Raw genomic sequence first — 12669 nt, 5'->3', positions numbered from 1 at the left:
TTTGGAGACTTCGCTGCCGTCACAGAGATAATCCCTGGTGAGGCCGAGATATTGTCCCTTAGATGGGCGTTTGTGCTGAACCGGGGACCTGTACAGGTGCTGTTTCTGCCCCAGCCACACTCGACAGCTCTGGAGGAAAGAGGGGTGAGGACGGTGCCATGTCCGTCTTATTTAATAACCTCATTCTCTTCTACTTGGTACTCCACTGCGCAGAGTTTTTAGTGCCCAAGAGAAGGACGCTCTACCCTTGGGACAGCTGGCCACTTGGCTTCCTTTGAGAAAAGGATAGGAGCAGGTGTTCAGCCTCGCCGTTCAGGTACCAGTTGAGATCCCCATGTACGAGTTCCAGATCCGGCGCCAGCTTCCTGTACATGCGACCCCCAGGAGGCAGCAGCGAAGTCTCTTGGCCTCATAAATAAACATTAAAAATTAAAAAATATCAGTATTGGGGCTGGTGCTGTGGTGCGGCAGGTTAAAGGGCACCGGTTCGAGTCCCAGCTGCTCCACTTCAAATCCCGCTCTCTGCTATGGCTTGGGAAAGCAGTAGAAGATGGCCCAAGTCGTTGGGCCTCTGCACCCGCGTGGGAGACCCACAAGAAGTTCCTGGCTCCTGGCTTTGGATCAGCTCAGCTCTGGCCATTGCAGCTGTTTGGGAAGTGAACGAGCAGATGGAAGACCTCTCTTTCTCTCTCTCTCTCTCTCTAACTTTTTCAAATAAATAAAGTAAATCTTTAAAAAAAAAAATCAGTAGCACTTAAAAAGTGAAACAAGTGAACCAATAGGTGAAGTTCTGATTGTATGAGGGGTGGCTCCATTAAACCAGAAACTTCTTTTTTTTTTAAGTGAAAGGAGGGGAATCAGAGCACAGGTGAGAATTAGCCTCACGTGGCCATGCGGAACTTCGCTGTCATCAGCGGAAAAGCTCATGGCCAAGCCAGGGGGAAGGCTTCCCTCTCTGTATTCAAGGGACAGGGCTGCAGTCCAGGCAGAAGGGACGCGGTCACAGCACCATCTCTCCTGCCCGCCCACCCAGGGGACGGGCTGAAGACCACAGCCTGCGAACTGCCAGGAAGTGGGAAAGCCCCAGAGTCAGCGGGACTCTCCTCTAGGAGAAGAAATGAGTGCTGTGGCGCCTACTTGCTCGCCCTCCCTCTTTCCCTCCCTTCCTTCCTCTTCTCCTCCTTTTTGAGATTTACTTATTTACTTGAAAGGCAGAGTTAGAGAGAGAAAGAGAGAAAGAGAGAGAGAGAGAGAGAGAAAATCTTCCATCCATCGGTTTACTCCCCCAATGGCTGAAATGGCCAGGGCTGGGCCAATCCGAAGCCACGAGCTTCTTCCAGGTCTCCCACGTGGGTGCAGAGACCCAAGTACTTGGGCCATCTGCTGCTGCTTTCCCAGGTGCATTAGCAGGGAGCTGGATCGGAAGTGGAGCAGCCAGGGCTCGAGCCAGCTCCCATACGGGATGCCCAGGTGGCGGCTGTACCTGCTGCGCCACAACATTGGCCCCTGTACTTCCTTTCTCTGCTGTTTACCTCTTAATGCCTTCATCCCCCCTCCTTAATTCGTTCCACTGTATGTGGGGCGCATGATCACGGCTAACTTTACACGGCAGCCCAGGGATTACAGAGAAATGAGCCGGGATTGTGAGTCTACAGGAGGAGTGGTGGGTGTTACTCAGAGACCTGAGTCTCCAGAAACCGACACAGTGCTGGGGGGGGGGGGCTTCTTAGGGAGGGGGCGGGTGCAGTTTTCGCTGGATGAGGCCCAGCTACATTTCCTAAGTAGAAAAGCCTTTCTTTTTTAGAGTGAAAAGGGGGACTCTGAGTATAAACGTAGGTATCCAACAACAAAGAGCCGAGCCCGGGAGGAACTCCGTGACCTTCTTTTCTCCTTTTGGCTTGCCACCATCTGAATCCCTCCCCAGATTTGGCAAATCCTCCGTTGTGTGGGAGGGGACGAGACAAGCTCGTCCATGGGGCCAGGATCTCAGCGCTGCTGGCTGAACGTTTTTGTGGCGAACTTTGACTGCAGGACTAAGGCACAAAGACTTGCACTCCGGTTACAGCTGGGGTCAAGGGCAGCACGGTCAGCAGTGGTACCCAGAATGGAGGCAACAGCACCGGGGGTCCTGGCACCCAAACCAAGCTGGGCTCCAGCTGTGACGGGTCACGGCCTCCGTCCTCACTTTCTCGGATCTGATCCATTTCCATTCCTGGTTCTCCTGCAGATCCTGTGGGTTCCTGAACAGCCTTCTGCTATGGTTTGGATGTGGTCTGAGTGCATCCCCCCAAGACTTCCTGTGCTGGAAGCCTGGTCTCCGGAGGCAATGCTGCAGTAATGGGACCTCGAAGAGGTGGAGTCTATGGGAGGTACTACACCCTGGGGCACTGACCTCATGGGCTGTGACAGGTCAAGGTCGCCCCACAATCCTCAGTGTTCCCTTTCCACTTCTCCATCACATGAATGCGGCCAGGGGGCCCTCGCCAGAGCCTGGAAGGTGCCAGCACCATGACTGTGGACTTCCAGAACTCTGTACTCTGCTGGAGCAACACGAGACAGACCAGCACACCGTCCAGGGGCTTCCTCCCCCGTTGAAGCTGGAGTTAGATGACTGCGGCCCAGCGACGGAGCGGCCCTTCTCATCCGAGCTCTTTGCTTTGCTCCTGCAGGGTTGGCAGGGGAGACCTTGGCTCCAACTTTGGTCAACTCTCACATGTATTTTTCATCCCTGGCAAGAAACTGCTCTGAGAAGGACTGAATGTAACACAGGCCATCCACAACCAAATCCCCTTTATTGATATTAATCACAGTTATGAGGTCTGGTCCAGCAGAAAGAACAAATTGGCATCATGGAGAACTACAAAGACGTACGGATCAAACATACAATTATACCAAACCCCTGAATCTCAACCAATCAAGTCTCTGAAAGTGTCTTCACTTTTGATCATCAGTGCTTTGGAAGAACACACACTGACCCAGCCCAAGGCTGGGGTTCTAGACCCTTCACAGAACAGGCGACTCACCCTTGGAAGCAGGCGGAAATGTAAACTCAGAGAACAGCCGGGGTAACGGCGGGCCTGCACGCCTGGCGAGGGCGGCCCGCCTTCTCAGCAGGGCCCACTCCGAGTCCCTGACCATGGAGGACAGGCCCTTGCTGTGTTGGGAGCACACAGGTCATCTCTCACTTTGCTTGGAGAAGCTATGGGTATGAAGGAGTAGGTTGGCTTCTAGTCTGGTTCAAGTCATTCTTTAGGGTCTTAGAATGATAAGTTGGCTGAAATTTAAGAGGGAAATGTAAAAAAAATAAAATAAAAAAGAAGAAATCTCTTCTCCTTTCCCTTCTTCCTGTTCCATGCCCCTGGCCAGACTCCAGCAAAGCCCACTGCTGCTCAGGAGATCCTGGGCAGGTGACAAGATACTGCATGGCCAACAGGGAGGGACCCACGCCCATCCCACTGTCTTTCACTCACTGAGCTTGTGGAGCTCCCTCCATTAATAGATAAAGGGCTTCAGATGCAGCAGTTTGCTGGAGTCCCCCAGACTCGCAGAAAAATGAAGACCGTACACTGATCAACATGAACGCCTTGGAGATTGGGAAGCCGCCGCGAGAACACTTTGCCTCTAAATCCATCGAGAGCAGGGTCTCTGGTCAAAGCCACACCCTGCCCCGTTCTCACAGGGCCCACTGACTCCCTAGGTCCCCTAACTTCAGTAATGCCAGTCTTTCCCTTAAAAAACAAGGGGAAAAGGAAGACTGGCCAATTTCCTTCCCTTGCTCCTGCAGCATCTCTCTGGGGGAGGTAGAGGCGCGTGGATCGCTCCTGGGGCAGGCTCAGCCCTGGACAGTAGGTTGTTGGCCCGCGAGCTGCTCCGGTCCCGGCCTGGAAGACGGCTGGGGGTGAGCAGTGAAGGACTCGCAGAGGTGCTGGCCGTGATGCTCAGAGTCCCTAGGCCAAGGTGCTTAGGAGACGTCTCTTAGTAGCTCACTTCTGTAGGTGGCCATGAGGAGGTGTCAGTGTAAGGAGGGAGACCAAGGGTCCCGAAGGAAGAGAGCTGACCCGGTCTGCGTGTCCTTGATCATCAGTGGCCGAGATAAAAAACCTGCGGGTCCGTGACACCTTGCAATTCCAAAGAAAAACCAGTATCTCCCTCGAGAGCAAAGTAGCAACAGTCCCAGTATAACCAGAATCAACCAGGGGAATGGAAGGGAGAGGAAAGAGGAAACGCGTTTTAATGGGAAGGAGAGGTGTGTGGTCCCGCGGAAGCCAACCGACTGCTGCTTCCTGGAGCTGCCATTCCTGCGGTCCGAAGCTCGGCGCTAGCCCAGGCCGACGTCCAGCGACATCATCACCACAAAGCCCAGGATGCAGGCCCAGGACGCCAGCTTCCCATTACCGCTGGGAGGGAAGGAGAGGAGCACAGGTCAGAACTCCCCGCCGCCCGAGACGCTGCCCCGGCCACCAGCGCCCACAGCAGTGTCCGATCCCCGCAGGGACTCTGCTACCTGCTGGAGCTTACGATAGGCCAGGCAGGCTCATTAGGGCACTGTCACTACTGCCCCACTGGCCTGGGGAAACCGAGGCACAGAATTAAAAAAAAAAAGAGGAGCTGGGCGATCATTACAATGGTTAAGATTCTTCTTGGAATGCCTGCTCTTCATATCACAGTGCCTGGGTTAGAGCCCCAGCTCTGTTTCCTGATTCCAGCTTCCTACTCATGAAGACCCTGGGAGACAGCAAGTGACGGCACAAGTACTTGAGTGCCCACCACCCACGTGGGAGACCCAGATGGACTTCCTGGCTCTTGGCCTCGGTCTGGCTCAACCCTGGCTGTTGTAGGCATCTGGGGAAGTGAACTAGCAGGTGGAGATCCCTCTGCCTTTCAAATGATGATGACGATGACGACGACGGTGAGTGGCAATTTTTGAAGATATTACCTAGTCTGATTTTGTACGTCTGCCTCAAAGTCATTCCACTATTAAAAAGTCGAGACAAGGCGTGGCAAGCCCAGCCCCCTACCTACCAACTCCTGCCCGACAATGAGACAAGAAGGTGCACACAGCACTTCAGCTAACATTTTAGAACGTACCTCCCCCCTCACTCCGGCCCCAGAAAAATCTAAAGAGAGAGGAAGACACAATGTAGACACACGAGGGTTCCTTCCTGGGCTGCGGGAAGTACAGGTGGGCTCAGCTCTGCTCCTGTCACACCTGCCCTTCCCTCCTTTCTCTCTAACTTTCAGAAAACACAGGTGTGTGTGTGTGGGGGGGGGGCACAGGAAGGGGAGGGGAGGGGATGGGAGGGAGGAGGAAGGGAAAGGAGCGGTGAGGGAAGAGGGCCCAGCAGGGATGGGGGCGGGGGCTGGACAGGCGCAGGGGAAGCACTGTACCTGATCTGGGCTTCTGGGATGATGTCGTCCATGACCACGTAGACCATGGCGCCCGCCGCAAAGGCCAGGGCGTAGGGCAGGATGGGCTCGGCCAGCACCACGGCGAAGGCGCCGAAGACGCCAGCCAGGGGCTCCACCATGCCGCTCAGCTGCCCGTACCTACGGAGAGAACAGAGACCCGGGCCACTGCGGGGAGGGCCAGGCAGACCCGCCGTGTGCCCACTCTGTGGATGCGACCCTAGAGAGCGGATGCGTGCCATCCCACGCCATGGCTGAGCACAGCAGCGCAGAGGTGTGTTGTGGACTTTAAAACACTCCCTGCTGCTCCCCCGCCTCCCTGAGGGGCTCCCTGAGGGAGCAGACCCTCACCCCAGTCTGCCTTGACAGCATTAAGCTTCCCATGTTGTCCTTCTAAAAACAAAATGTGTGATTGAGATTAATTCATATACCATGTGACGCAGCCCTTGAACGTACATACACAGTGGCTTTGAGTATACTCACAAGCTCATGCAACCATAACCACTAATTCCAGAACATTCCTACCACCCCAGGAAGAAACCCTAGGCACCCTGGCAGCCAGTCCCCACCTCTCCCTCCCGCCAGCACCCACCAATCAATAACGTCCTTTCTTAATCGGCCCTTTGTGGACGCTTCAGGTAAGTGGGCGTCCTGAACCCCGTGGGGCCTTTCGCCTGGTTTATTTCTCTCGGAGTGGTGTCTGCCACGCTGTGGCCCGCGCGAGAGCTTTGTTCTTTCCGTGGACGAGCACCATCCCACTGCACGGCTGTGCCACACGCTGCCCATCCACTCGCCAGTAACGACCACACCGTTACACAGCGACAGGGCCCCGAGGAGGAGTGGCGTGGACATTTCCTTTTAGAAGGGGCACACACCCATGGACCCCTGCTGACGAGGTGGTCCTGCCTGGCCCTGTGTGTCCTGCCAGCCTGCCCCACCCCACCCTGGATTCTTTCCAAGGATTCCTTCGTTGGAGCTGCCAGGAGTGGATCTCTGCTGTTTGAAAGCCAGTGGGCTCTGATGGAGGCAGCGGAACCTTGAGAGCGGGAGATAAGGCAGACTTGAGCCCCATGGCCTGAGCACCTGCACAGGTGGGCCAGCCACAGCCCAGGAGCGAGGACCCCTTTCCTCGCTGTCTGTGCCTGGCAGGATGCACAGCCTCTGGGCCTCAACCCTTCCATCTGTACAATGAGGAGGAGAGACGTCTTCGCTGCCCAGTGCCCCCAGGTCACAGGAAGGTATGAGGGCCATCGGTGGGCCCTGGGTCCCGGGGCCAGAGGCAGGAACACGTGGGAGACCCCGTCTGCTGCAGGATCCTAGGAGCAGGAAGCATGCTTGTGTGCACAGGCTAGGAGAACCAGCAGCTCTGGGGTGTGTCATTCCTGGCCTTGGCTTTGTCGCCCCGGAGGGAAAAATTGGTCTGACATCAAACCCAGACTGGAGGGGGTGGGGAGGAATGTGTCATCCCAGGGTCGGGATGCTGACCACAAAGGCCCCACCCTCTCCTCTGTCTCCTGAGCTGGCCTGGTGTGAAATGACAGTCATCACTTCTACCTTCAAAAAAGGCCCGAGGCCGTCGTCCCTGTCCCCACCCCAACCCGCTACTCCATGGACTTCAACAATGGAGAAAGGGATCCCTTCAGTCTGGGCAGGAACTTGTAGACATAAGGCCTTGGAAAAAGGCAGACGTTTTAAAATCAGTGCTATTAGCAGCCCAGGTCAGGGCTCCATCTGTCCCAGACTGGGCACTGGCCACAAAACCTCCTCAGGAGGCTTCTGGTCTTGGGGTCACTGCTGATGACCCAGGGGCCCGGCTGTGGTCATCACACTTCCTGGGCCCTGGCTTGCTCCTCTTTCAATCAGGGGCTCACCATTGTCGTCGGACCATCGGAAGGGTGGTAGTAAGGGACAGAGCAGCCAGGGCTGGGGGGGGGGGGTGGTCAGTGGTGGCAGAGGGACACCCCTAGTCATCACTGCCCCAGGCTCTGGACACAGAGGAGGAGCTGCTGTCAGACCCTTGGTGCCAGGTGGGGGTGAAGGCACCCGGCGCTCGGCACGGACAACAGGTCGACCTCAGGTCTCCCTGCCCGAGGGCCACAGAACCAAGCACCCGGGGGCGTGAAAACTAGGAAAGCGAGCCATTCGGGCTGGTTCACGCGGAGGCTGACAGTCGGGAGACAACATCCTACTGGGGGTGCGTGATTTACCCAGGCATGTTCCCCAAACCCCCCAGGCTGGCTTCCGGTGAGGGGGGGTCGCCCGGGGGCACCTGACGTCGGACGCACGGCTCTGCCCTCCGCTTGGGGCACTCACCAGAAGGCTCTCCAGGTGGAGAAGCCGGCCCCCCGCAGGGGGAGGCTGACGGCCAGGCCCTCCGGGAAATTCTGGATCCCGATTCCAATGGCCAAGTTCCTGAAAGATGGAGAAGGCACGTGAAGGCTGTAGGTGTAGCACCCTGGGTCCGCACGGCCCAAAGCTCTCCCTCGGTGCCAGGGAGCTGGGGGGAGACCTGTGGCAGGCGGAGGAAGGAGGAAGGTGATGTGTGCAGGGGGACTGGAGGGAGGGACACAGCCCCTCCCCGTGGCCATCCTGTGTGGGTTTGCAGGATGCTCTGTTCACAGCCTTTCGGTACAGCAGAGAACAAACACGCTGGCTGGGTGCCAGGCACTTGGCCGTACAACTCTGCACAAGCTCATTTCACTTTTATGCCTCCGTTCCCCACACACGGCCCAGGGATTCCAACAGCCACCATCCAGCCCTGTTGTGCGTCTGGGCCCTAATAAGGCCTGTAGGGTTTCTAGCACATACGTGGGGCTCAGTGCAATCTGCTGTCGATTCCCTCACTACACGGGGACGGGCATAGCACACTGTTATCTGGACGCAACCTCAGAAGCCATCGAGGGAGTGCAGGTGCAGAATTTGACGGTGGCACAGGTCTGGCCCTGGGCTCGGCTTCCTCCCCAGACTCTCTGTGTGGGCCTGGTACTCTGTGTACATTGCCATGGGTCCCTTCTGCCTGGTGCCTTAGCAGGACGTGGTCTGGGATGGGGCTGTGCTGTGGGCGTGGCTTAGTTGGTCAGCGTCTGTCTTGGAGAACCAGGGCTGGGCGTGCAAAGCGGGGGAGGAGTAGACTCAGACAAGTGTGGGACCCCATGCCTGGCTGCAGGGACTTCGGGTCTCAGCAAAAAAGACAAGACACGCACAAAAGTTAAGAACCCTCAGGGCCAACGCTGCCAGTGACCACACAGCCAGCAAAGGTCAACTAGCAGAAGAAGCAGAGGCCCGATGGGTGGCACGCAGGTCAGAGTGCGTGCGAATGGCAACTGGGGAGGAAGTCCCTGCCTGAGCCGGACAGGTCCAAGGGGCAGCTCCTCCCCAGAGGACACGCTGATCACAGTGGGGCCTGCTCACAGACTCAAGGGCGTGAGAAGAGGGGTTCACTTGGCAAGTGGTGCTGGCCTGTGGTTGGAGGGAGCTGGGAGTGGACCAGACAAAGAAGGGAAACTCCGCTGCCTCTTGGCTCTGTGGTCAGCTGACTCACTTCTGCCCACTGGAATCTACTCGAGCTCTGGACCGGGGCCAGGGGGTGCTGCAGACCAGTGGCTGGGCGCCACCCTGTCCTCTCTGCTCAGCCGCCAGCCAAGAACACCCCGGACAACCCTCCGTGTTTCCCACTTTTAAAAATAAGATTGATTTATTTGAAAGGCTCAGTGACATACAGAGAGAGGGAGTGGGAAAGGGAGAGAGACAAGGAGAGAAAGACAAAGAAAGCAAGCTCTCATCAGCTGGTTTGCTCCCTGGGATGGCCCCATCAGTCAGGCCAGGAGCCAGGAACTCCATCCACATGGGGTCTCTTGTGCAGGTGTAGCAGGGGCCCAGGGACTTGAGCCATCCCCTGCTGCTTTTCCAGGCACATTTTCTGGGAGCTGATTGGAAGCAGAGCAGTCGGGACTCGAGCCAGCGCTGTGGAATGGGATGCCGGTGTTGCAAGCGGCGGCTTAACCTCCTGCACCACCACGCCAGCTCCAGCGTCTCCCACTTAGTCTCTACTTTGAGAACTCGCACCTCACCCCATGCTCAGCTTTTACGTTCCAACTCGTGTGCACACACTTCATACGGGGCTCGCACTTCCTGACAGCTCGACAGGCCCAGGTTCCCCCTGGGCTTTTCCCTCTCTACGCACGTCTCTACGTACGGAAATCTCTACGTACGGAAATCTTGTTGCATGACGAGCCCTGGGACTTAACCTTTCTCCTGTCTCTGCAGTCAGTGGTGGCTGCCACATCCCCCAAGGTAGCCCGGTAGTTCCCAGTTTAATAGGAGAGAACGGGGTGGATTTGGAGACATCTGGTTGGAGGTTTTTTGGGAAAAAAATTGTCATTCTGTTTCTTGGCTTTTAAACGTGTGTCTGTGTATATCTCTGTGGATGTCTGTGTGCGTCTTTGTGTCTGTATTTTTTTTTAATTTTTTTTTTTATTTTTTGACAGGCAGAGTGGACAGTGAGAGAGAGACAGAGAGAAAGGTCTTCCTTTTGCCGTTGGTTCACCCTCCAATGGCCGCCGCGGCTGGCGCGCTGCGGCCGGCGCACCCCGCTGATCCGAAGCCTGGAGCCAGGTGCTTCTCCTGGTCTCCCATGGGGTGCAGGGCCCAAGCGCTTGGGCCATCCTCCACTGCCCTCCCGGGCCACAGCAGAGAGTTGGCCTGGAAGAGGGGCAACCGGGACAGAATCCGGCACCCCGACCGGGACTAGAACCTGGGGTGCCGGCACCGCAGGCGGAGTATTAGCCTAGTGAGCCGCAGCACCGGCCTGTATATATCTTTGTGTCTGTGTATCTGTGTGTGTGTGCCTGTGCCTCTGTGTGTGTCTGTCTACATCTGTGTGTGTCTACGTGTCTGTATGTCTGTGTGTCTTTGTGTGTCTCTGTGTGTGTGTGTGTCATATCTGTGTGTCTGTATCTCTGTGTGTGTGCATGTGTGTGTGTGTGTTAAGGATGACCACAGGTTCTGCCTCTTCTAGGGTCCTTTAGCCTCTCAGATGTCCCCAGGGCCCCCTCCTCTGCTGCTTTCCCAGGGTGGGTGATGAGTGCCCACCCCGGGGGGCAAGGTTCAAGGTCAGTGTTAGCAGCCTCACTATTTCTGGCTTCTTGGGTCCTGGGCCCAGCTTGGTTGAGCCCTGCTCAGGTTGTAGGACCCTGGTGAGCATGTGCCGACCAGCTGTGAGCAGAGACCTGGCTCATTCTGGAAGCTTCCACTGCCAGTTTCAAAACCCCAGCTGACCCCGACCTCCTGTTCCAGGAGCAGGGATGCCAAAATGCATTTCTGTTGAAGACACAGTCCCTGCCCTGCTTCTCAGAGAGACCCTCATGGCGGGGCCGGATCCCCTCCAACCTCACTCAGGCTCTGCCTGTTGCTCCCAACATGGCTGAGTGACTATGACCAGCTTCCCAGAGCTCCTGAGAAGCTTGGGGTCCAAGGCGCCTTTCCCACGAGAAGGCCGAGGCACGTGGCCAGGTCTTTCGGCCCCGCTCTGACGTGGAGGCAGACTTGGCGACTGGCTCACGGCCCTTGCCATGGCTCACCCCGGGCGTAACCGCGCAGTTGCTAGCCCACTGTCACCAGGAAATCGGAGGTGGGGCTCCCCGTGCAAAGTCCTCGCCGTGACTCCCGCCATCCGCCAGGCGGGCCGGGGAAGCCTCCTCCACATCCGGTCCGGGAGCCGCCATCCTGATAAGCGGCACAGAAGCTCCATTCTTTGGTCCCTGGCAAGGCTGCCCAGCTCTGGCATGGCGCTGCCAGCCCCACCAGGGGCCACACCCTCTGGGTCCTGCCTGGTTTTTCTGGACGGCACTCACGGAATCTCTCCTGAGTGCTGCTGGGCTCCAGGTGCCCCAGCAAGGGCTGCGACCACAGCATCTGCCTTTCTGACCTTCAACACATCCCTTCTTAAATCAGGGCTCACGCACACAGCAGGTGCGCCGCGCTGGCCCAGCCACGCCCCCTGGCATGCTGTGCATCTCTTAGAGGGCGACTAGGTAGGGGTGGCCCCGACGAAGGACCCTGTGTCCCCCATGTCCTCTCGTCTTCCTCACCACATGTGACTTAAACCCAGGCTCTCAGACCTGGCCACGCATTCCAGTCACCAGGGAGCGCTAGCAAACGCCGGTGCCTTGGCCCCGCCCCAGAAACACTGATGGGCTGTGGTGGTGCTGGGCCCTGGGCAGGTGAGGATGCTTGGAACTCGGGACCAGTGGCCCGAGAGGTCTTCACAGGGGATGCAGGTGAGGACGGCGGCCGAGCCCACCTCCATCGTGGGAGCCCCTCCCCTAGTATCCCGGCACGGAGTGGGAGGCGAGGACGCCACCGGTCACTAGAGGAAGCTGCAGGGAGCCTACAGACCCAGTGCCTGCTGTCAAAGCAATCAGACTTGGGGTGGCCTGGAGGGGGCCCCAGGGAACGAGGGCAGCAGGACAGGAGCTGAGGGCCAGGTGCCCAGGATGTGCGGGTAGACACGGCGCAGAACAGGAAGGCTCCGTGCAAAGGGGGCGGAAGGAGACGGGATCAGGTTGACAGGCATGGCCCGGGGGTGGGTGAGCTCTGTGCTGACTTAGGAGCAGTGAGAAGGCCTAGGGTACACACTGCCAAGAGGGAAAAGCCCAACCTGCAGGGGTCAGGGGGTGGGGGCGGGGAGCCAGCAGCAGGGAAGCAGCCCCGGGCTCGCTGGCTACCCGCCACGGCCCCACTGTGCGCCCACCTGGGCCTCCGACCCCGTGGGACGCAGAGGTTCAGGAGCTGTGTGGTCTCTGTTCTTGGGGCTCTGAGAAGGGGCAGCCCAAATGCGAGGGTTCCCTTCCAGGACGGGCTATGAAAATGCAACACAGTTTTCAAAGGCAAGGGAGAGAAAGGAAAAAAAAAAAAAAAAACAAAAACCACCCAACCAGCCCGTGGCTTCGGGAGACAGTGGGGCTGCTGTCCTGTGTATTTTGTTCCTCCCCCAGCGGCAGCACAAAGACACCATTACTGGCTGCACCACAACAAATTCGAGGGAAGTGGCCATCAAGGGCTTTTTAAGCAAACAAACCACAGGCTCTCCCCTTGGGTGACGAGCCATGGCCTCTGCCCAGCACCGAGGGAGGGGACCCTGCGGGAAGAGCCCCTGGGAAAGATCACCCGTGCGGAGAGCAGGGTGTCCCCGGGGGCTGGGCTGCACCAGCAAGGGAAAAGCAGCCCTTGGGGAGGTGAGCCAAGGGCCTGCCCTGCCGGCCG

At 57.6% G+C, this 12669-nt stretch overlaps 1 protein-coding gene across 7 annotated transcripts in view; it reads right to left on the bottom strand.

The window, feature by feature from the left end:
* Positions 1-2773: 2773 nt before the first annotated feature.
* The window catches only part of SLC39A11 (solute carrier family 39 member 11), a 412593-nt gene continuing 402697 nt past the window's right edge, over positions 2774-12669 (bottom strand). For all 7 annotated transcript variants that reach the window (XM_062216930.1, XM_062216929.1, XM_062216928.1 and 4 more), the window contains 3 exons: positions 7720-7818; positions 5389-5547; positions 2774-4397 (listed from right to left, as the gene is read on the bottom strand). In XM_062216930.1, the coding sequence (XP_062072914.1) occupies positions 4319-4397; positions 5389-5547; positions 7720-7818 (337 nt within the window). In that variant the 3' untranslated portion in view covers positions 2774-4318. The remainder of the gene's footprint in view (positions 4398-5388; positions 5548-7719; positions 7819-12669) is intronic.

Source organism: Lepus europaeus, chromosome 18 (genome assembly GCF_033115175.1).
Source record: "Lepus europaeus isolate LE1 chromosome 18, mLepTim1.pri, whole genome shotgun sequence".
Taxonomy (NCBI): Eukaryota; Metazoa; Chordata; class Mammalia; order Lagomorpha; family Leporidae; genus Lepus; species Lepus europaeus.
The sequence above is the reverse complement of the archived record's forward strand: the minus strand, read 5'-3'. Positions and strand labels throughout refer to the sequence as shown.